The 20669-nt window shown below is 38.5% G+C and overlaps 1 protein-coding gene across 1 annotated transcript; it reads left to right on the top strand.

Annotated features, from left to right (window-relative positions):
• The first annotated feature begins 1208 nt into the window (after positions 1–1208).
• Positions 1209–20190, top strand: DR1 (down-regulator of transcription 1). Its single transcript, XM_074962229.1, has 3 exons — positions 1209–2008; positions 10560–10723; positions 16690–20190. The coding sequence occupies exons 1-3, from the start codon at positions 1789–1791 to the stop codon at positions 16834–16836; spliced, it is 531 nt and encodes a 176-aa protein (XP_074818330.1). The 5' UTR covers positions 1209–1788; the 3' UTR covers positions 16837–20190.
• The last annotated feature ends 479 nt before the right edge of the window (positions 20191–20669 follow it).

Genomic DNA, 20669 nt, shown 5'->3' with positions numbered 1-20669 from the left:
CACTGGCTGAAAAGCTTTATAAAGACAACTGCAAAATGTCTCGGAAATGCATTTAGAAATCTAGGTTTACTGTAGTACCTGCTGATGAATCCACCAACAGGTCCACAGTTAAGGGTTTGTTAGCTGGGGAGTTATTGCAGAACAGTCATTTCTGATTAACTATTTCTAAGCAATACATCAGATATTACAGGCTGAGAAACTCTCTCCTGTTTGCTGAAATAGCAGACCTAAAATATGGAATTGCTGATGGTATCACATTGGGAATAAAAATAAATGTTGGAGCTGTGGGACTAAAAGCAGAACTCCAATCAAACCACTGGCTTAAATTTAGATTGTGCAGCAGTGTGAGTTAAGTCAAATAGCCCTAACTTAGACATGATATACTGTGTGCTATTGTCTGTGTGCTACATCAGAATACAACCTTGAAACTACTAATATAGATATCAAAATAGGTTATTTTTAAGATGATTTATTTTGAAATTTGTAAATCCTGAGAAACTATGGTAAAATCAAGGTCTTGTTAATGCCTATAAAGTACTCAAAACTATTCTGAAGGTATTGACCGTGTACACTGGGCTCCTAGTCAGGTCACAACACTCAATGCAACGAAAACAAATGATCATGCCTTGTCATCCATTGGGGACGCACTGCAGACGGTGAAGTAGGGCCTACTGGAGCCCGAGCTAGGGGCACTGTTAAGGAGTAAAGGTGAGCCCCCACTAGGAAAAAAGATGGGTTTTAGCACGTGTTAGCTCACATGGAAGTAGTAACTAACAGAACAGAATCCGCATGCAGACAAGGCAGTGCTTGTTCTTGCTCATGCGTGTTACACTACCCTCGCCTGGCGCACAGGGGCCTTCAGCACGTCTTGTCCACCACATTAAAACCCACCTTTGCTGCTAGAGAAGAAAGGCCCCAGAGGTAACACAGCCGCACAGGGCGCATCGCGCCGTCTGCACTTGTGTGCGCCGCCCCCGGGCGGCGCACACAGCAGCCCCACGAGGCTACTGAGCACGTGGGTCCAGCCTTGCCCCTTTCCTCCGCCACCGTCCGCCCGGTGCTGCCCCACTTCAGATTCCGGAGCCCGGCTAGGGGCGGGGGGAGCGCGGAGCGGAGTGGTGTGCCCCAGAGTGGGCGCGCGGCTTGCGCCAGAGCTCTTTCCGGGGGATGGGGTCCCGGAAGCGGAAGTGTCCGAGGACGGCTTCCGGCGGAAGTGGCGCTGGTCGTTGGCTGTGCTCCTCGCTGGCTCGTTTCCTCCTCCCTGCCGCCCTCGGTTCTGAGGGAACGGCCGCCGCTGGGTGAGTGCAGAGCCGGAGCCGAGCCGTGCGCGGGCTTTTCGGACGGCTTCCTGCGGCTCCCGTTCACAAGGCGGCGGCCGGCATGGCACGAATACCCGGCGGCGGTGCGTGAAGGATGTGGCAGAGGCTGTAGCCGAGGGAGCCCTGAACTCCGGGCAGCGCCTCCCGCGGCTGCTCCCAAGCTGCTGGCACCGGCTCAGGGGAGCTGGCAGCGGGCCCCGTGCCGGCCCCCGCTAGCGCTCTCCCGCCTTCGGGCGTGAATCTGATCCCTCCCTTTCTCCCCCAGCGCGCGGTCCCCTCAGCACCCGCCCCGCACCCAGCGCCCTCCCGCCCGCAGACTCACGGCACCTGCTCTCATCCCCTGCTTGGACCTGCCCCGGCAACACCGCCTCGGGACTCCCTGAGCAGCGGGTCTCTGGTGCTCTGCGTGTCTTGCTCTGGGTCTGAAGATCTGAGTTCAAAGAGTCTCGGAGAGTGAGTGTGAAATATAATGGCTTCGTCGTCTGGAAACGACGACGACCTCACCATCCCAAGAGCTGCTATTAACAAAATGATCAAAGAAACTCTCCCCAATGTCCGGGTGGCTAATGATGCCCGGGAGCTGGTGGTGAACTGCTGCACTGAATTCATCCACCTCATCTCCTCGGAGGCCAATGAGATCTGTAATAAGTCTGAGAAGAAAACCATCTCCCCAGAGCATGTCATACAAGGTGAGTTCCTCGGCGGCAGTCATCTGGTAGATGACAGACCGTTTCCTTTAATGCAGTGCTGTTGTAGCCATGTCGATCTCGGGATAATGGAGAGACAGAATGGGTGAGAGAATTTTTTTTAGTTGACCAGCTGCTGGTGGTGAGAGAGGCAAGCTTTCCAACAATACAGAGCTCTTCTTCAGGTTTAGGACCCTACAATTGATTTCTCCAAAAGTACTGGCAGAAAAAGTCAATATTTTAAAGAACATGAGTAAGATTATTTGTTGCCTTGCATTGCAAGAGGGAGGCTACTTTTGTGGTGAAGGGGGCAGGAGTTTTCAGTTCCTCCCCTTGTTCTTTTCCTGTGTGACTTTGGGTGAGTCACTTATATTTCTGTGCTTCAGTTTCCATACCTGTGAAAAGAGAACTATCTCTCAGGGTGGTTGTGCAGATTACTTTCCTGTTTGTTACAGAAATAAAATAAAATATTAAGCACTTGCAAACCAGAGGCTGACACTGTATAACAGATGGGGATGGGAGGTGGGCTTTACGAGAGAGTTCCAGGCTCTTGCCCCTGATGATCCCTAACGAATCCCCTAGCTGATGTAAAAAGAAAGATACTGGGATTCCTACCATGCTATCCCTGGACTTTCTTTGTGGCTTCATCTTTTGTATCAGTTCTACTGTAATAAGTGGGTACACTTAAAAATATGCCGTTGCACCCTATTCTGGCTGTTGGCTCCCACCTTCTATGGCTGCTGGGTGGAAAAGTTTTCTGATTCTTTTTTTGTTCTCTCTCAAATCTCGGAGCCTCCTGATTTTTGTGAGTATCTGCTGTTCTAGTCTTCTCCAGCCTGCATTTTTTTGAGTTTGTTCATTATGAATAGAACCAGTGCCTGCTACTGCTGCTCATAGGTTTCTCAAGCAGTAACAGAATGAAACTAATGACTTGGCTTACTTCCACAGCTGCTTTTGAAAGCCACATGGGCTGCTCCGATCAAGAATCATGTTAATTTTACTCAGATACTTGAGAAAGCTACCACAATTCTTGACAGTTTCATTGCTGCCCACAAAGTTGTGAATTAAGGTAGTAGTGAAAGTGATCAGAGTTTTGGTTTTACTCAGCTACTTGGCAAGTCAGTGAATAGCGGCATAAGCAGTAGAACTTCAGGCTCAGGAAAACAATCCAGTATTAGTTTGTATCAGTTCACATGGAAAGTTGTTTTTGAAACTATAAGTACTAAATGCTCAATTAATTAGATTCTGCAGACTATGATGGGGTATGATAACTCCACTTAGCAGAAAAAGTTTCCTGTTTGCAATATAGAAGTGAATTTTTCAAGCTCTGATTATGACGACTTATAATAAAGAGCAATATAAGAAAATATGAACCATATATCAACTTTTGTTATAGTTAACATTTTAAGAAAATGGTGCCTTGCAGTAAAATTGATTCTTAAAAATCCTCTCAAACTCGGACTTTAAAAAGTAAAACCCAGACTTGCATTGTGAATGAAATTTTGTGCTGGTTAAATACATAAAGTTGCCACCAAAAGTGTCAGCACAAGTTTTTAGGTTAATAGAGATTATCTCTAAAGAAAAGTAGAACAAAGTTATGTTGGAAACCCAGTGTTAGTGGGAAGAAATAATTTAGTGATGAAAGACTGGTTGCCTATGATAAATTATTCTAAATGCAGATTTCACTTAACACTATCCTGATTAGTCCAGTGGATTATTTTTCATAATGCGGATTAAGAAAATTTGTATGTGGTTGGAAGCTGAAGTGAAATGATTACCACATACATACTGTATCTGCAGCGTGTTGTCTACTGGCAAATATTTTGTCAAGTTATAATTGCTAGTGTGTTCAAAGTTCTAATTTTTGATATAAAGCTCTTCTTGAAATTTTGTTAAATGAATGTTTACCCATTTATATGGTCAAATGTGATAGGGAGGATGTTATAGTCGTAAAATTTTATATTCTGCATCTACCTTCATTGCTATCCTTATTATCCTTCAGAAATACATATGGTACTAATTCCTTCCTAACCTGTCAGTTGATTCCTTGAAGCATGAGGGTTAATATTACTATTTTAAAGAAAATTATTTAAGATGTATGTGGTGCATATAATTTAAATATTTCTATCCCATTCTGTATTGAAAAACTTATTTTGCTTTTTTTGACTACTATCTTTAAGTTGTCTACAATGACTTTTTGTCAAAAGCTTCCTGAAAGTTCAAATACATTTCGGTAAGTTCTTCTTTGCCTACTATTTTATCAACATACTAAAGGAAATATTTCATTGATATGCTCAAATTTTTAGTAAGTAAGCTGCAGTTTGCTCTTTCTGTCATAGTCATCTAGATTTTTATAATTATCACTTAAACCAGTTTACTTGGTACATAAATGAGGCTTACTGGTTGATTATTCCCAGGATCGCCCCTACTTGTTCAAAATTTGCTACTCTCCAGAGTACCAGTATAGCAGCTAATCTTAATGAGAGATTGTATCTCTTTATTGGCAGCTCAGCCACTTCATTCATTCTTTCAGATATCATGGTCCATACTATATGGCTCTTGTTCCTGCACTACCTTTTTTGACACATCAGTATGTCAGTTGAATACCTGAAAAGAGTAGGTCTAGGGTAGGTATCACCAACATTTTTTGTGGGGAAAAATTGGAAAAAAAGAAATAATTTAGTTTCTCTGTTTTTTTGTATTTTTTTTTTTAATCCAAATTGCTATATGCTATTTTAGAAGATCGCCATTTCTTCTGTAACCTTTCTGGTTCATATATATTTAAATAATTCCTTGTAGCTTTTTTTATGACTTTGACTATTTGCTCTTCAAAATCCCTTATACCCTACTAATTTTCCCTGCCATAGTTCATACTTTCTTTCTCTTGGCTTCGCTGGAGTTAGATTGGCATTTTCTCAAAAGATACGTATTTGGTTTAAGAGTAGCAGCCGCGTTAGTCTGTATTCGCAAAAAGAAAAGGAGTACTTGTGGCACCTTAGAGACTAACCAATTTATTTGAGCATGAGCTTTCATGAGCATAAGCTTTCGTGATGCATCCGATGAAGTGAGCTGTAGCTCACAAAAGCTTATGCTCAAATAAATTGGTTAGTCTCTAAGGTGCCACAAGTACTCCTTTTCTATTTGGTTCAAGTAACATCTTGTGCATTGCCATCTTGTAATTGAACTATTTTTTTGTTTAGGTCCTTTCTGTTTAGGTGCCTGTGACTTTGTTATGGTATGTTTTAAGTGGCCTCCATTGAGTCTAAGGATTCTAATATATTTACTTTCAATTTTAATGTCTTTTTAATTAGTTTCCTTCTCTTTTTGAAGTCTCCTTTCTGAAGTTTAATGGAACGCTACTAGATTTTGATATGATTCCTTGCCCAAACAAATTTAATCTGTTTCCTTCAATTAATGGAAGTTCTGATTTAGTTTTTAAAGTAAGATCCTGCAACTGCAGCGGTTCTCAAACTGTGGGTTGGGACCCCAAATTGGGTCACGATCCCATTTTAATGGGGCCACCAGGGCTGGCTTAGACTTGCTGGTGCCTGGGGCTGAAGCCTGAGCCCCACCACGCGTGGCTGAAGCCAAAGCCCAAGGGCTTCGGCCCTGGGAAGTGGGGCTCAGGTTACAGGCCCCCTGCCTGGGGCTGAAGCCCTTGGGCTTTGGGCCCCCCGCGTGGGGCTCAGGTGGGCTCAGGCTTTAGTCCCTCAGCCGCTGGGGTCATGTAGTAATTTTTGTTTTGAGAAGGGGGTCAAGGTGCAAGGAAGTTTGAGAACCGCTGTGCAACTGGATCTATGTGGGCTGATCCCTGTAGTTGCTCAGAGCCCCCTGAAGTCAATGGCAGATGTGCTATTTGCTTTACACACTATTGTACTCAATATTGGCAGTATAATCTTTCTTAATTTCAATATGCTGTGGTAAAATTCTGTTGTTTTGCTGAATAACAGAATACCTTCAAAAGTATTCAAGTCTCTACCTATCCTAGAAAAAACACTTATTTGGAAGATTTCATCATTGTATTTCTTATTCTAAATAATGCATTGCATAGGTAGTATGTAAAATGCAAGCCCACCCATGATAATGTATTCCTTATTATATTACTTTAGATTTAATAAAATACTTAAGACTGGAACATTCTGTACATTGATTAAAATACAAAATATTTAATATTTTAAAAATAAAATACAAACTTTCAGCCAGGCCACTATGCACAAGGCAGCTTGCATTATCACGTATTCTACCCATTACATAATACAACTGTAAAATAAAAACCACCATAAAGAATAAGGCTCCTCAACTAAAGTTGCCTCAGATCCCAACTGTTCAAAATTGATGCCAAGACTCTCAAACTCACTCTTCTGAAAGAGTTCTTTCAACGTGTAGGAACAGAAAAGACTAAGAGTGAACCTTTTACATACACTATCTCTAATCAACAGCAAGATTCCAGGGTTGATTCTGAGACATCTCTTACCCCTCTAGTTGACAGAGCAATTCAATTGTACCTGTGGAGCAGAGGCCAAACTTAAAGGCCACAGGGGCGAGAGTTAGTTTTCAGTTTACTGATACCCTACCTGTTCAGAAATGAGCTTTCTACGAGGCTTTTTTGTATAATTCAATAAAATGAGTCACCTGATAAATCTTTGAAGGGGACGCGATCTAAATTGTCTATCATCACTGCAGATTGACGCTATTTTCTGTATATGACTGGAGGGCAGATCTGGACACACCAGTAATCTTAGTCACTGAAACAACAAGCTTTGGTCACTTAAAAGCTGACCCCAAATGGCCATTAGACACCACTCTAAAACCAGTAGATAATTCTTAAGTCAGACTGGAGTCTACATAGACTACCACTGTTGTTTAAGTGCACTTGAAGCGTCAAAACCACAGCCTTCTGAATCATATTCCCTTAAAAGAAAGCAAAGTGTGAGAATGGGCTTTAATTGACAAAAGCTCTAGCCTACAGACATGGCTTTTTGAAGATACTGACCTTTACACTTGTTTAAGAATAGCAGGCATTCTCCCTATGGTGAGGTATTTATGATGTCTGACCGTAATTTGTATTAGTCAGTCATGCCAAAACTGGGTCTAAAGCTTCCTCCAGGTCTCCGTATGTTAACCGGATCTGGAACATACTACTAAGAGAAACATGAAGTCATACATTGCATATTCAGACTAAAACTGGCATCACAAAATCAAAAACTCATGCATGTTACCTGTCCTGTCTTGGTTGCATAGTTTTTCATGATGGGAGCCAAGGTTTCTTTGGCAAATTCAAAACCTAGGTAATGGGCTTCAGAGCCTGAGCTCCAGCCTGAGCTGCAACTTCAAAGTGCTGTATATGCAGGTGTTTTTAGAGCATTAGTGTGAGCCCCTCTAACCCAAGTCTGTCAACCTGGGCTTTCTCCAAAATGTTGTGTAGATGTACCCTGACTGTCTCTCACTGTTTGTACAGTACCTAATTACAATTGGACCTCAGTCTGTAGGTGTTAGTGCAATACAAATACTAAGGATAAGTAATAAACTAAAATTAATGCATTCAGATTTTTAAATCTAGTGATTTATGGAAACTTTTTATTATTTGTTAGAAATAGAATATCAAACTTGTTTGCTTGGCTTTGAAACTAAGACATCTGGTGGATGTTAAACCTGTAGCATTTAAAGTAAACCAAATAGATCAGAACATTGATATCTACATGTGCAAAGAGTAATAACAAAGCTGTTGAAGGTTGTGCCATTAACTTAATCAGAAAATATTTGTCAGTGATAAAGTAATACTGGTATGTCAGTTGGCCTTATCTACAATAGGCTTTAAAACTAATTTTGAAAACAGAATATAAACTTAATTAAAAAATTAAATTTAGATAAAAGATGCTGTCAACTAAGTTTGCCAGTTTAAAAGTGAAACTGACAATAAACAAAAGGAAGACTGTCTATAGATTTTCATTGTCTAAGATTAGCAAAATGTACAAAATAACTAGAACATGAATTGTGACAAGGAAATTCTATTTTTACAGTTTTCATTTTTAATAATCAAAGATTTTACTAATAAAGAAATGTACTTGTTTGTCTTATTAAGTTCACAGTTGCTTAAAATTAGTTTTCAGACACTTTTTGGCTGGTGAAGAAAGGACCAAACCTCTTCCTCTTATTATTTTTTTATAAATCAAATTCGAGCCAGGGGCTATTTATCCAGGTACTTATGTGGCTACCATCACAGTAGTTTTGTAGTGTTTCCAAAGTATATTTAAAAACAGATAATCTATCTTCCTAGTTTAATTAATTTGAGACCTTTTTTGTGTGTGAAGAACTAAGCTTTCGCTCAGTAAGTTGAAGAAATTAGTTTTACACTGACTTTTGAAAGTGGAGAGGTCCATAGTCATTCTTCTCATCAAATCTAAGATCTTTACCAGCAGCCGGTCTCTCTCTCGCACTCCCAAGCCTGCTGTTCATTTGTCATCTGTTTCTTTGTTCAGGGGATGTTGCTGTTGTAGATGCTCATGGAGCTGAGAGGCAATCTCTCAGGTATCGCCTAGTCTACACTGGGTGGGGGGATCAATCTAAGTTATGCAACTTCAGCTACGTGAATAATGCAGCTGAAGTTGACGTACTTAGATCTACTTACTGCGGTGTCTTCAGTGTGGTAGGTCAACTGCTGACGCTCCCCCGTTGACTCCGCCTGCGCGTCTAGCTTCGGTGGAGTAACGGAGTCGACAGGAGAGTGCTCAATAGTCGATTTATTGCGTCTTCACTAGATGTGATAAATCGACCCCCGCTGGATCGATTGCTCCGGAGGTAAGTGTAGACATGCCCTTAGACTAGTCCCAATGAGGGATTTGAGTACCAAGACAGACTAGGATCCAGAATAGAGTCTGAGACTAGAATGCTGGGGTGGGGGTGATAACTGGGAGGGCCTCTGTTAAGCAGATGCATTTTGTACCACACGGAGCTTTTTCTGGGTTTGACCTCATTCTTAGATATGAGGTGCAATAATCCAGCATAGAGGTCGCTGATGAATCAATCACTGTGGACAGGTCTTTGTCTGTTAAGATGGGGTGTAATTTACTGGCTAGTAACAGATGGTTGTTACTGCTGCTGTTTGGGCATCTAATAGAATTGAAGAGTCCTTAAGTCCATGGCTGCTGACCAATTTGGCAATCTAAACGCAGATGCTCTCTGTAGTACAGAGGCAAGTTTTTCAAAGTATTTCTGTAGCTTTCGTCCTATTTTCAGTGGCTACCTGAATAATGTTTGAAACCAGTGTATCCAGAACCCCTTTTTCCAGTAGTTCAAACTACTTTAAAGCATGGTTCAAAGCTCAGTATAAACAAGAGTTGGATCCTATCTACAGTAAAACAACTTTTAGGAACTTGGTTACAACAGTTGTTCCCTGATGCTGTCTGTCCAACCCTGTTGTATCTTTTGTGGAGATTATTAATACCATGATTAGGTCCCAGCTATGTTACAAATTGGAATAGTGTCTTAGCATTTTAGGGAGGGTTGGAGGACAGTTACTGAATTGCAACTAGGTATGCAACACACTATTATTTACATTGCGGGTAGGGACTTAAATCCTTTCTCTCCTGAAATGGCCAAGTTGTTGCACATCAGTGCTGACTTCAGCCCATTAAGAAAATGTGCTTTTCTGGTTGGTCCATTATGCTTAAATAGTGGAAGGAGGGGACTTTGGGCATATGTGGTGTGTATGGTACATGTTACTATATATCTGTTATTAAGCAAATATGGGAAATATGGCACTGGTTCCATTCATTTGTGTGGTTTATATGAAATTATTTTAAATGTATAACTAAGAAATTAAACTGTCTCCTTGTCTTGCTGTTTTTCTCTGACTAGCTCCCTCACCTTTATGAAATACAGCTAAGAAATTTAAAAGTACCAGCAAAACCAGGAAGAGCACACTTGATAGTTTTTCAAGTTTTGAAGATTTAAGACAGTGCACTTTTGGTGCAGGAAGGGAGTAGGGGAATATGACTTAGGCCAGTGGTGTTCAACCCTTTGGAGCTGAGGTGTCGTCCCTCCCCCCTCCCCCCACCCCCCCGCTTGAGTTAAAAGTATTGGTTGTGCTGCCCCAACGCATACAAATATAGACACAACACCTGCCCCTCAGGTTTTCAGGGTGTGGGAAGGCACATGTGACAGTCTCTGGGGACGTAGCCAGCACTGGGCTTGGAAGCTGCCAGGAGCAGAAATCAGCAGAGCATCAGTGGATATTGACACTGACCCACAGGCTGGATGGTTTGTTGAAGTGAGTCAGGGGGGTGGAGGTGGTGCTCCCTCCCCAAGCCCCAGCCTCCTGGGGACACCACTCGCCCCCCGAATGTTCCTCTGTGCCCCCCAGTTTGAAAATCTCTCGTTTAGGCCTTTATATTCTACAAGAGTAAAAAGATGCACATTTTAAAAAAAAACTGTTGTGGGTCACTTTAAATAAGCAATCTATAGGACAGAACAACTTGGTGTCTTATTACAGGAAATTGTTTTGATGTGACTACAAATTTTAGTTATGCTAATTGATCATGTTTCTTTTTTCCAGCACTAGAAAGCTTGGGTTTTGGCTCCTATATCAGTGAGGTAAAAGAAGTCTTACAAGAGTGCAAAACAGTAGCACTAAAAAGAAGAAAGGCCAGTTCTCGTTTGGAAAATCTTGGCATTCCTGAAGAAGAACTTCTAAGGCAGCAACAGGAGTTATTTGCAAAAGTGAGTGAGGCAGTGTTTCTGACTAAGAAATATAATGTGGATTTTTTTCCTGTTAATTGCAAAAATCTATCAGTGAGGTTGAGTGAACTAGACACTCCCTGATTTAGTGCCATAGAAACATGCATTAGTCCAGAAGAATCCCCTGTTTTATGGATTGCATGGCCATGAAAGATTTTACTGAATCTGACCTTGCGAAGTCAGGGCAAGAAATGCAAATGGATAAATAAGATGCTGACTTTTCTTTGTTAATTCTGTGATCTGACATGCCAGAGACATTGTATAGAAATGTGTAAGTTTTATTAGTCTGAGTTTTAAATGAATGTATTACTTTACCACTGGTGATATCAAAGCCGTGCCACTCAATCATGTATTTCTATTTTACAGAAACTTTTACAAATGTTTGAGTTTTAAAAAGTTATTTTCAACTACTTTTTGTATTCCTTTACGTGTACTACGAGATTGTCTTTAGTCCAACTGTATATATGAAGGGAAATGGCAACTAATATATTAGAAAATGATAATTTTCTTTAAACTATAATCATAGAAATGTAGTGCTGGAAGAGATTTTGAGAGGTCATCTAATCCTATCGCCCTGTGCTGCGGCAGGGTCATGTATACATAGGCCATCTCAGACATGTTTTTGTCTAACCTGTCCTTAGAAACCACCAATGACAAGGATTCCACAACCTCTCTTAGAAACATATTCCAGAGCTTAACTACTCTTATAACTAGAAAGTTTTCTTAATATCTAACCTAAATATCTTTTGCTGCAGATTAGTCCGTTACTTCTTGTCCAGTCTTTAGAACAACTTTTAAAATAGCCCGTAACACATATTTGAGGACCGTTATTAGGTCCCCTCTGAGTCATCTTTTCTCAAGACTAAACATGCCCAATTTTTTTTGACCTTTCCTCAGAGGTCTTAAACCTGCTATCGTTTTGTTGCTCTACTCTACACTCTCTCCAATTTATCCATTTCTTTCCTAAAGCATGGCACCGAGACCTGGACAGAGTACTCCAGCTGAGGCCTCCCTACTGCTAAGTAAAGCAGGATAGTTACCTTCTGTCTTTTGCATATGACACTGTGTTAATATACCTTTTTTTGCAACTGCATTGCGTTGTTGACTCATGTTTAATTTGTGATCCATTATAACCCCCGATCCTTTTCAGGAGTGCTACCACCTAGCCAGTTATTTCCCATTTTGTAGTTGTGCATTTGCTTTTTTCCTTCCTAGGTGTAGTACTTTCCACTTATCTTTGTTGAATTTTATCTTGTTGATTTCAGACCAATTCTTCAATTTGTCAAGGTTGTTCTATATTCTAATCCTGTCCTCCAAAGTGCTAGCAACCCCTCCCAGTTTAGTGTCCTCTACACATTTTATAAACATACTCTTCAGTCCATTATCCAAGTCATTAGTGAAAATCTTGAATAGTACGAGACCCAGGACAAACCTCTGCGAGACCCCACTGGAAATGTCCCCCCAGTCTGATAGCAAATGGTTGACAATTACTCTTTGAGTAGGGTCTTTCAACCAGTTGTTCACACACCATATAGTAATTGCATTTAGCCCACATTTTGCTAGTTTGCTTATAAGAATGTCAGGTGGACAGTGTCAAAAGCCTTACTAAAATCAAGATATGTCACATCTACGGCTTCCACCCATCCGTTAGGCCAGTAATCCCATAAAAGAAGGAAATTAGGTTGATTTGTCATGATTTGTTCATGACAAATTTATGTTCAGTTTTACTTATAACCTTATCCTCTACATACTTGCAAATTCTCGTTTAATAATTTGTTCCAGTATCCCTCAGGTCTCAAAGTTAGGCTGACCGGTCTATAATTCCCCATGTCCTCTTTGTTCCTCATTTTAAAGATAGGAACTATGTTTTTCCTTCTCCAGTCCTTTGGGACCTCACCATCTTCCATGAGTTCTCACAAATAATTGCTAATGGTTGAGATTTTCATCTAGTTTTTAGTATCCTCAGGTGAGTTTCATTGGCCCCTGCTGATATAAACACATCTAACTTATCGAAATATTTTAACCCTTTCTTTCCTTGTTCTAGCTTGTTCCTTTCCCATTCTGGTTAATAGTAATTATCGAGTCACAATTTAATATGTTAGCCAAGACTGAAGCAAAATGGGGAACACCCCAGCCTCCTTGACGTCATCTGTTATTAGCTCTCCTTCCCCACTAAGTGAGAACCTACATCTTCCTTCATCTCTTTCTCCCTATGTATTTGTAGAACCTTTTTATTGCCTTTTATGACCCTTGCTAGGTGTAACTCATTTTGTGTCTTAATCATTTCAGTTTAAATGTCTGTCTTGGTTTTGGTTCCATCACTTCATGGGGGAAAAGGGTAATTTCCATCTCTCTAATAGTTTGTTTGTCACAAGAATGCTAAATCTCTAACATGTCTCTTTCCTTTCTTTCTGTTCCCATGGTGAAAATGCTTATTCAGGTTCCTGGTGATCTTACATCTTAGTTGCAACCTCCTCCTCGCTGACCTTACTGAAACTCATGTAATGCCAAAACCCAGATAAACTTTATTTTTGTATGTTGTAAAGTGCCAAGTACCTTATAGCTAAATTGATGATGATGATGAGACAGTTGAGGTTTTCACCAGATTTGGAAATTTATCACATGGCTAACACATGTAATGGTGTAGTCCTGTGACAAATTGACGCATATATACTTTTTTCCCCTTCATGCTAAGATTAAAAAAGCCAATGTGGCTGCTGCAAAAGCAGTGTTTTGGTTTTATAACAAACTGGTTAGTTTAAGTTTTTATGTTCTTTTAAGCTTAATGCAATGAAGCTTAATGTGGATAACTTAAATAAAAGCTGCACTCTACACAGGTCAAAAGCAGCAGAAGAGGGGTGGGATAGGGATATTATAGAGTATTATAAACAATGGGGAATTAAAACAATTGACATTTCATTTAAAGAGGTATTATCAACTTAGACCTGATTTGTTTTTAGCTACTTTAAAATTGTTTAATCTAGTAGACACTGTCCTCTGAAGGTATGCATTTAATTTTTTAATTATTAGAGTTCAATAAAAAATGCATTATAAAATTGTTAATACATGCAAGTTGCACTAGTCTGTGTATTCGATCAGTAAATGAAACTTAAAATGGTCCTCATTTGATATTGTACAAAAATCTCTGATCAGATTCTAAAACAGTGCATTTTTATTTTATTCCACAATTTATGAAAGTAGTTTGTGGATGTATTGTTGGAACAAGTGCTGTACTTGCACTCCAGTCCTACAAATACTTATACATGTGCATAACTCTTGCATGTGATTAATCCTATAGATGATCCAGAATTTACCAGTGGTTATATGCAGAAGGAATACTGGCTGCTTAAATGACAATCACACTTCTTAAAATATTCATCTACACACCTGAGAAATTATGTATGTGTATAAGTGTTGGTAAGATCAGGGCCCTAGTTTTCGGTCATTTACAAAGATAACTTCCTTAATGAATGAATAAATCCAAATCAAGAGGCATCCTAATTCGTTGTGAACATTAGGTTGAAGTTTGTAGGAAAAATTCTATGTTGTAGTATTTGAGAAGTGACTTGATTGTGCAATTAAAGACTGGCATACTGCATTATGGCATGAGGAGGCAGATTTAAGATTGAGGACACCTTAAGTTCTGACTCTGAGTTCTTAGCCATGCAACCTTAGGGAGTTTTCTAGTATTTTCAAAAGAAAAAAGATGTGAAGAAGTGGTTATATAATGTGGTGGCACCTAATATTTCCAGAATTATCTGTCCAGCAGAAGGTGCACAGTCCCTTGGAGCAGTGTTTCTCGTCCCTGAGATCTCCCTAACACAGTTTAGGAAGACAGCAAGCTGGTCCCTGGTATCTGAAAGGTTGAGAGAAACTACTGTAGAGCCACTGACTCTTATGGAGCACTGACACATTGAATGTGTATCTTAGACATGCATGTCCACTACTAATGTGTTTAGAACTTTGGTTAAAATGGCTAAAAGTGTACCAAGTATTGACACTGAACAAATTGATTCTCTTTCAAACCCTAGTGACTGCATATGAATACTTTTAACTGAAACATTTAAAGCCTCTTTTCAGTGAGGGCTATTTCCTTTGCAGATGTCAACTTTTTTTTAATCCAGCACATTTGTGCTAGAGCTTTTCAAAGAATTGCCACAACTCTTGGAATAGGGACAGTATCTTTTTGTACTCTTATTGACTGACTGAATTGTCCTTGATGAAATGTTCCAAAATATCATCCTTAGGTAGATAGTAGGTTCAGAAAATTTTTGCCTGATAGGCCAGTTATGGAAAATTCAAAATGAAAAGGGGATTTTAATAGAAATGTGCACTTAACTTTAAAGGTGTCCTATATAGAGGGGGGAAACAGGCTTTTGTTCTGTTTTGCGTTATATATAAAGAAGACCTGATTTTTTTGTTTCAAATGTTTTTTTTTTTCCTGCTGGGTGTTTTTTTTACAGTGCAAATTCAGGTTTTAAGTGGACTTAACAAGCTGTTCAAGTAATCACCTATATGACCACTGTCAAATAGTCTCAAATATTCCTTCAAGAATACCCTGATTTAGGCAATGGCCTACCTTTTTGATTGCACCATTATATCATTCTTTCAGTTTTTAGAACTTCCATTTATTTGTGTTCCACATTTTTCTGAGTTAAAATAGCTCAGTTAAGAACTTTTGTCGTTGTTGTAATTAGGCATAAGTGTCTATCTAAGGTTAGGCTGATTGGAGACCATAAAGGCTTACTTTGTTTTCTTACTGTTATTACTGTTCTAATAAATTAGTGCTTTAAAATATTTGGCCAATGTTTGACTGGACAGTTGACCAATTATTTTTGGTCTGGGCAACTGCCCGTCCCTAGTTTTAACTATCCTGGAGGCGACTATAGTGACTAAAGTACTAGAAAAAATATGACATCACAAGCAAGTGAAAGCTGACAGTTGAGCGGAGAAGGGACTTCTAATCAAACTCTTTTTAGTTTGTTTGCACTGTTTATACTCTGTTTTATACTCTCAACTTCAGTACCTAACAATCACTTAACAAAGGCTTCCTATCATATGTCAAACATCCCCTTTCCTTGAACTGAGGAAGATGAACTCACAATAAACTGCTGAAAATCTTGAAAATTCATGTAGCAAAACCAGACTTAACATTCCTGATATTTATGTAACAAAAACAAGCAATTTTTTGGAGATGGGGAAAGAAGTAAAACTGGTGTTGGGAGGTGGAGGATGATAGGGCTGAATTTAGGTTCAGCTGTAAAGGTTAGGCCCTTATTAAATAAGAATATTGTTACATCACTACTCTAGTTCTGATACTTTCAAACTATAACACATTGCACATGTTTCACTTTACTTACCCTCCATTTTTTCCATTTTAATTTAATTAATTTAATTCTTGCTTAAAGTAAGGCCTGGACTTCCTGGTCAGTATTTCCTAGGCAGTGTGGGTAAGTGGTGGAGGGATTGGTTAATGCTAATTGTACTTGCTGCACTTCTAGCCACTCTGCAACGTTCCTGGTTAATTTTTCATTTGAAAGTGGTGCCTCTATGACCCTGTGCAACCCCCAAAATTGACTTTTTTTCAAGTACATTTTTATTTACCCCAACCTCTTTGGTTTTCTGAGCATAAATGTTCCAGATGATGGTTGTACTGCATACCATCAAAATAGGTTATGCCAACATGAAGAAAAAAAGGTACTGTATTAATAGTAAGGCGTTTAGAGTGTGGATGAGAGGGAAAGAATAACTAAATGTTAATATCAATACAAAGCATTGCAATATTTTGAACACCCTTTATGTACAGTGATTATTTTTAGGTATAAATCTTGTACTTTGCACCTGCAGTTTCTGCTAGACCATTAATGTAATCTTTGCCAGTGTGCTATACTAATTCCTTAAAAGGTTATTGGAAATTGGGTTTTGTTAACAATTTTGTCTGTTTTCAGGCTAGACAGCAGCAAGCAGAACTGGCCCAGCAGGAATGGCTACAGATGCAACAAGCGGCCCAACAAGCACAGCTTGCTGCTGCATCAGCCAGTGCATCCAATCAGGCAGGATCCTCTCAGGATGAAGATGATGAAGATGATATCTGAAATTCACCAGCTGAGTTTCTATTCCCACTGAGAAATATCTTTCCTGCACAATGAAAACAGTGATATGAATGCTTACCTGTAATTTTGTATGCATCTTGGACTGGCCATTGGTATTCTAGGGATGTCTGCTGTTGTGTGCTGTACATGTAAAAACTGTCTTTTTTTGAACTCTTAAAGATTTAAGGTTCAATATCATATCAACTTTGGATTTTTAATGGTGTATATGGAAATTTTAGATAGCAGTGCGTCATTTATTTGATCAATAAACAGTGTTAAAATAAACAACAAGTTTATAAAATAGTGAGATTTATACAGAAGCTCTAAATCCACATTTGCATTTCTCTTCCCTTTTAACTAAACTATAAAATCTTACATAGAGAATTTTTAATTGGTTGTTTTTTTTGGGTGGGAGTGGTTCAGTAAACACTTAATCTGCATAATGGAAAAAAGCAAAGAGGTCAGCATAGTAAAGTCTGAATTCTTTGTCCTTTTAAAAATGAGGATATATATATATGGCAGTAAATATTATATGTGCTCAAATACCACATTTGTTACAAATTTGAAAAGATACATTTTCACTAAGATAGGAAAAGGTATGTTTAATAGGAGTTGTAGAAATTCGGTCATTTTTTTTGTATAGGGGTGAAAAAATAAACCCATGATTTTATTATGATATCTATGAAGAGTACTGAATCAATGAATATTTCATTTCAAAGACTGACCAGTGTAGAGAACTAATAATTCTTATTATTTCACTCCAATTTAATGTTAACTGTTGTTGATGGTATTACTTGCATAGCCCAGATATGTTCATATTGTTCACATGTAAAGCTGGAACTTGGTGAAACGCAATTGTATTAGTTCCATTGACTTAACTGGGAATTATTAAATGTTCAAGCCTACAAAAGCAAAAGTTGAAGTTAATGAACATGCTTTCAGTAAAGAGGGATTTTTATTTAACCCTGATTCGTTAGTTATTGTTGTCAGCGTAATGTTAACATTTTCCAGACTAGGTTATCAATGGATTCCTCAGCTACCTTGTGAAACAATAACATTTTCTTCATTCAAACAGGTTAGTAGGTGCAAACGATTCTGTCCAAGTTTAGTTAAAGTATGCCCCATGAGTAATCAGGAAAGAAAATCAGGATCAGGAAAGAAAAAGGAGTCTTTTTGACAGGTTGACTTTGAAAATTCTGTTTATATAAATGGATGGGCAGCTGTTCTTTGTGTTGAAATAGACCACAGTTGTGTCCGTTATAGAATTTTAATGTTGAATGAAGAAATGTTGGCCAATGTTCTGGTACTCTTGTTTCCAGCAGAATGGAAAAGCCACTTGCATACTAGTGTGGACGATCAGATCAGATAGCTGTGTAAGAATGCACTGTCTTTTCTTTTATTATGCTCTTGACAAGTTTCTCTGGAAAAAATTTTTGGACTAAAAGTTTTGCGTGCAGCAATCTGTTCACATAGCGAAATAAACAGAAAACAGTGTGCCCATTTTAAGTAGAGATCTGAACAAGTACAGTTGGCATATATTCAGATCTCCAAGGATCGCCCAGTGGCTTTTGATTTAAATTTTAGAGAAGTTAGGTTACATATTGAATAAACTTGCACATTTTCTAAATGCATCCTTGCAGTGATGGTTCAAAAAGTAAAGATTAGTTTGTTGAATGTTAAGTTGAAAAACTTTCATGAAATATGTTGGACAAGATTTGACTAAGGAAGTGGTTTTCTGTAAAGACTTCAGTACCAAAGGTAGTAAATCTAGTCTAGTGAAACAATGTTAATGTGCAGTGTTGGCTTTTCTAATTTGTACTGTAACACCTTACACTTTATATTTTAAATTAGTCTTTTTCTTTTAAGTAAACAAAATTAGGTATTTCACACTTGTTTTTTCTGATGCAGAATTCAGGTTAACATTTTACTGCATCTGGTATGTATGGGATAGTATGTTTGGTTCCTTGTGACCTTTTCCTTGGAAGTTCTTGTGCTTTTTTCATATGCTGTATTCTTCAAGCAATAAAATTCTGATGTGTTTTTATAAATGGTTTTTATATTTGATGTTGAGTAGCCACTTTTCTTCACTGCATTTGCAATGTTATAAGAAATTTAAGGTTATTTAAGCACTGCTGCCATTTTGACTGGTGAGTAATTTTTGTGACAAAGATAATGCTACCCAAAATCTGCTGTATGATATATTCCTTCTCAGTTGGGCTAATTATATACTTGCAAACAATATCTCTGTTTTGTCATGTTGACTCTCCTTCCAGGAAGTATATTCTCCCTATTTGTATTTTTGTAAAGTGAACAGGTTCACTTGTTTAAAAAACTGCATTTCCAGCTTTTCAGTGCTAAAGGGACAGTCAAAACCTCTAGGTTCAGATACACATTACTTATTACACCTTTTGGAATGTTATGGTGAGAAGAAGTTTTTGTGAATTTTTTTAATTTGAACAAACTAGCCATTATTTTTGTAGGACTTACTGCATTTATGTCTTGCCTTCTTCTGCTGGGTGTCTAGTGGCAAAGACAAGGCTGTTTCTAGAGCTATGATACTACTGATGCTGGTACACAAATAATAAATAGGCATAAGACATTATAAATTTAAGTTTGGTGAGTAAATCAGATGTCAGTACTTAGTCTCTATTTGAAATAGGCGTGTCAGGAAATCAGTGCAGTCCTAGTGGGAAAAGAAAAGGTGCAAAGAATATTGCAAATAAGTTAAATTACAAAAATTAGTTGTTCTTTTTAAGCTTATCAAATATAAACCTTGAATGTTCCATAGGCAACTTTTTGTTCTCTCATGTCAGAATTAGGCTCTCTATTCAGTATCCAAAATACAGTTCAGGAATAGTGAAACTTGAAATTAACTTCAGTACCAAATGTGAGGCTTTGACACTTTCTCAAGGTAAGACTTATAAGAAACCAGTAGAAAGAGGGAGCAGAGTTGTTTGCTACCTAGTTACTTGTCATATGTGTAGCAGATTCTTTTCAAGCTTGGCATAGCATTAAATTGACACAGTATATCAGCAGAAGACATTCATTGCTGAGTAACACTTTCAATTCAAGGCTGTTATGGAATTTGAGTAAAGCTCTGTTTTCTGTCACTTCAATGAAATGTGTATGCATGACATTTTACATGGTGAATAAAGTAGTTCCTTTTAATACTGCTTTTCTGGGATAAAATGAAGAATGAATTTTTAAAAAAAAAACAAAACCAAAAAACTTAAACTAGAATCCCCCTTAAAAGTATATTTGAATGTCTCTTGTTTGTACAGAAGTGCTCGTTACAGGTTTGTTGTTAATATGTTAAAAAAAAAAAATCACATTTCTAGGAATGGAGAAAGCTCCAGTGGTAGATGGTGCACACAGATTTTGTAAAAGTGCCTTCATTAAAGAAGATTCTTTTATATGCATAATAGTACATGTTCATTGATCTTCAAATCACTTTGAAACAGTGTCAAATTAAAAAGGGACTAACTGTAAATTCTTCATTGCGTATGTGCAGAACTCAGTTACTTCTAAATGGAACCACTTGCACAACTTTAGTAATCTTGCGTTGTAATGTAACATTGAATTTGAATGCAAAAGCTAAAGTTCCATAATGTTGCCTTACGATTCTGAAATGAAATAGAACACTGAATGTGTAGTGACTGCAGTATACAAAGGCTGCCAAGGATGACTTGAGTGCTGTAGTTCAACTGGCTAAATAGTAACAGTTTTACTTTCAGTATTGCTTTATTATCTCCTGTGAATCATTCCTTTTGTATTTGACAGTTTTTACTCCCCACTCCCTTTAAAGGGACACTGTTAAAGTTAAGATGGGGTTCCAA

The sequence above is a fragment of the Natator depressus genome, chromosome 8 (assembly GCF_965152275.1).
Source record: "Natator depressus isolate rNatDep1 chromosome 8, rNatDep2.hap1, whole genome shotgun sequence".
Classification (NCBI taxonomy): Eukaryota; Metazoa; Chordata; order Testudines; family Cheloniidae; genus Natator; species Natator depressus.
Note: the sequence above shows the minus strand (reverse complement) of the source record. Positions and strands in the feature narration are given on the sequence as shown.

Bases quoted from the DNA above. Each gene is read 5' to 3' on its own strand.
- DR1 (XM_074962229.1), top strand. From the start codon at position 1,789: ATGGCTTCGTCGTCTGGAAACGACGACGACCTCACCATCCCAAGAGCT. The intron at 2,009-10,559 runs GTGAGTTCCTCG...TCTTTTTTCCAG, and splicing joins CCCAGAGCATGTCATACAAG to CACTAGAAAGCTTGGGTTTT. The intron at 10,724-16,689 runs GTGAGTGAGGCA...GTCTGTTTTCAG, and splicing joins AACAGGAGTTATTTGCAAAA to GCTAGACAGCAGCAAGCAGA.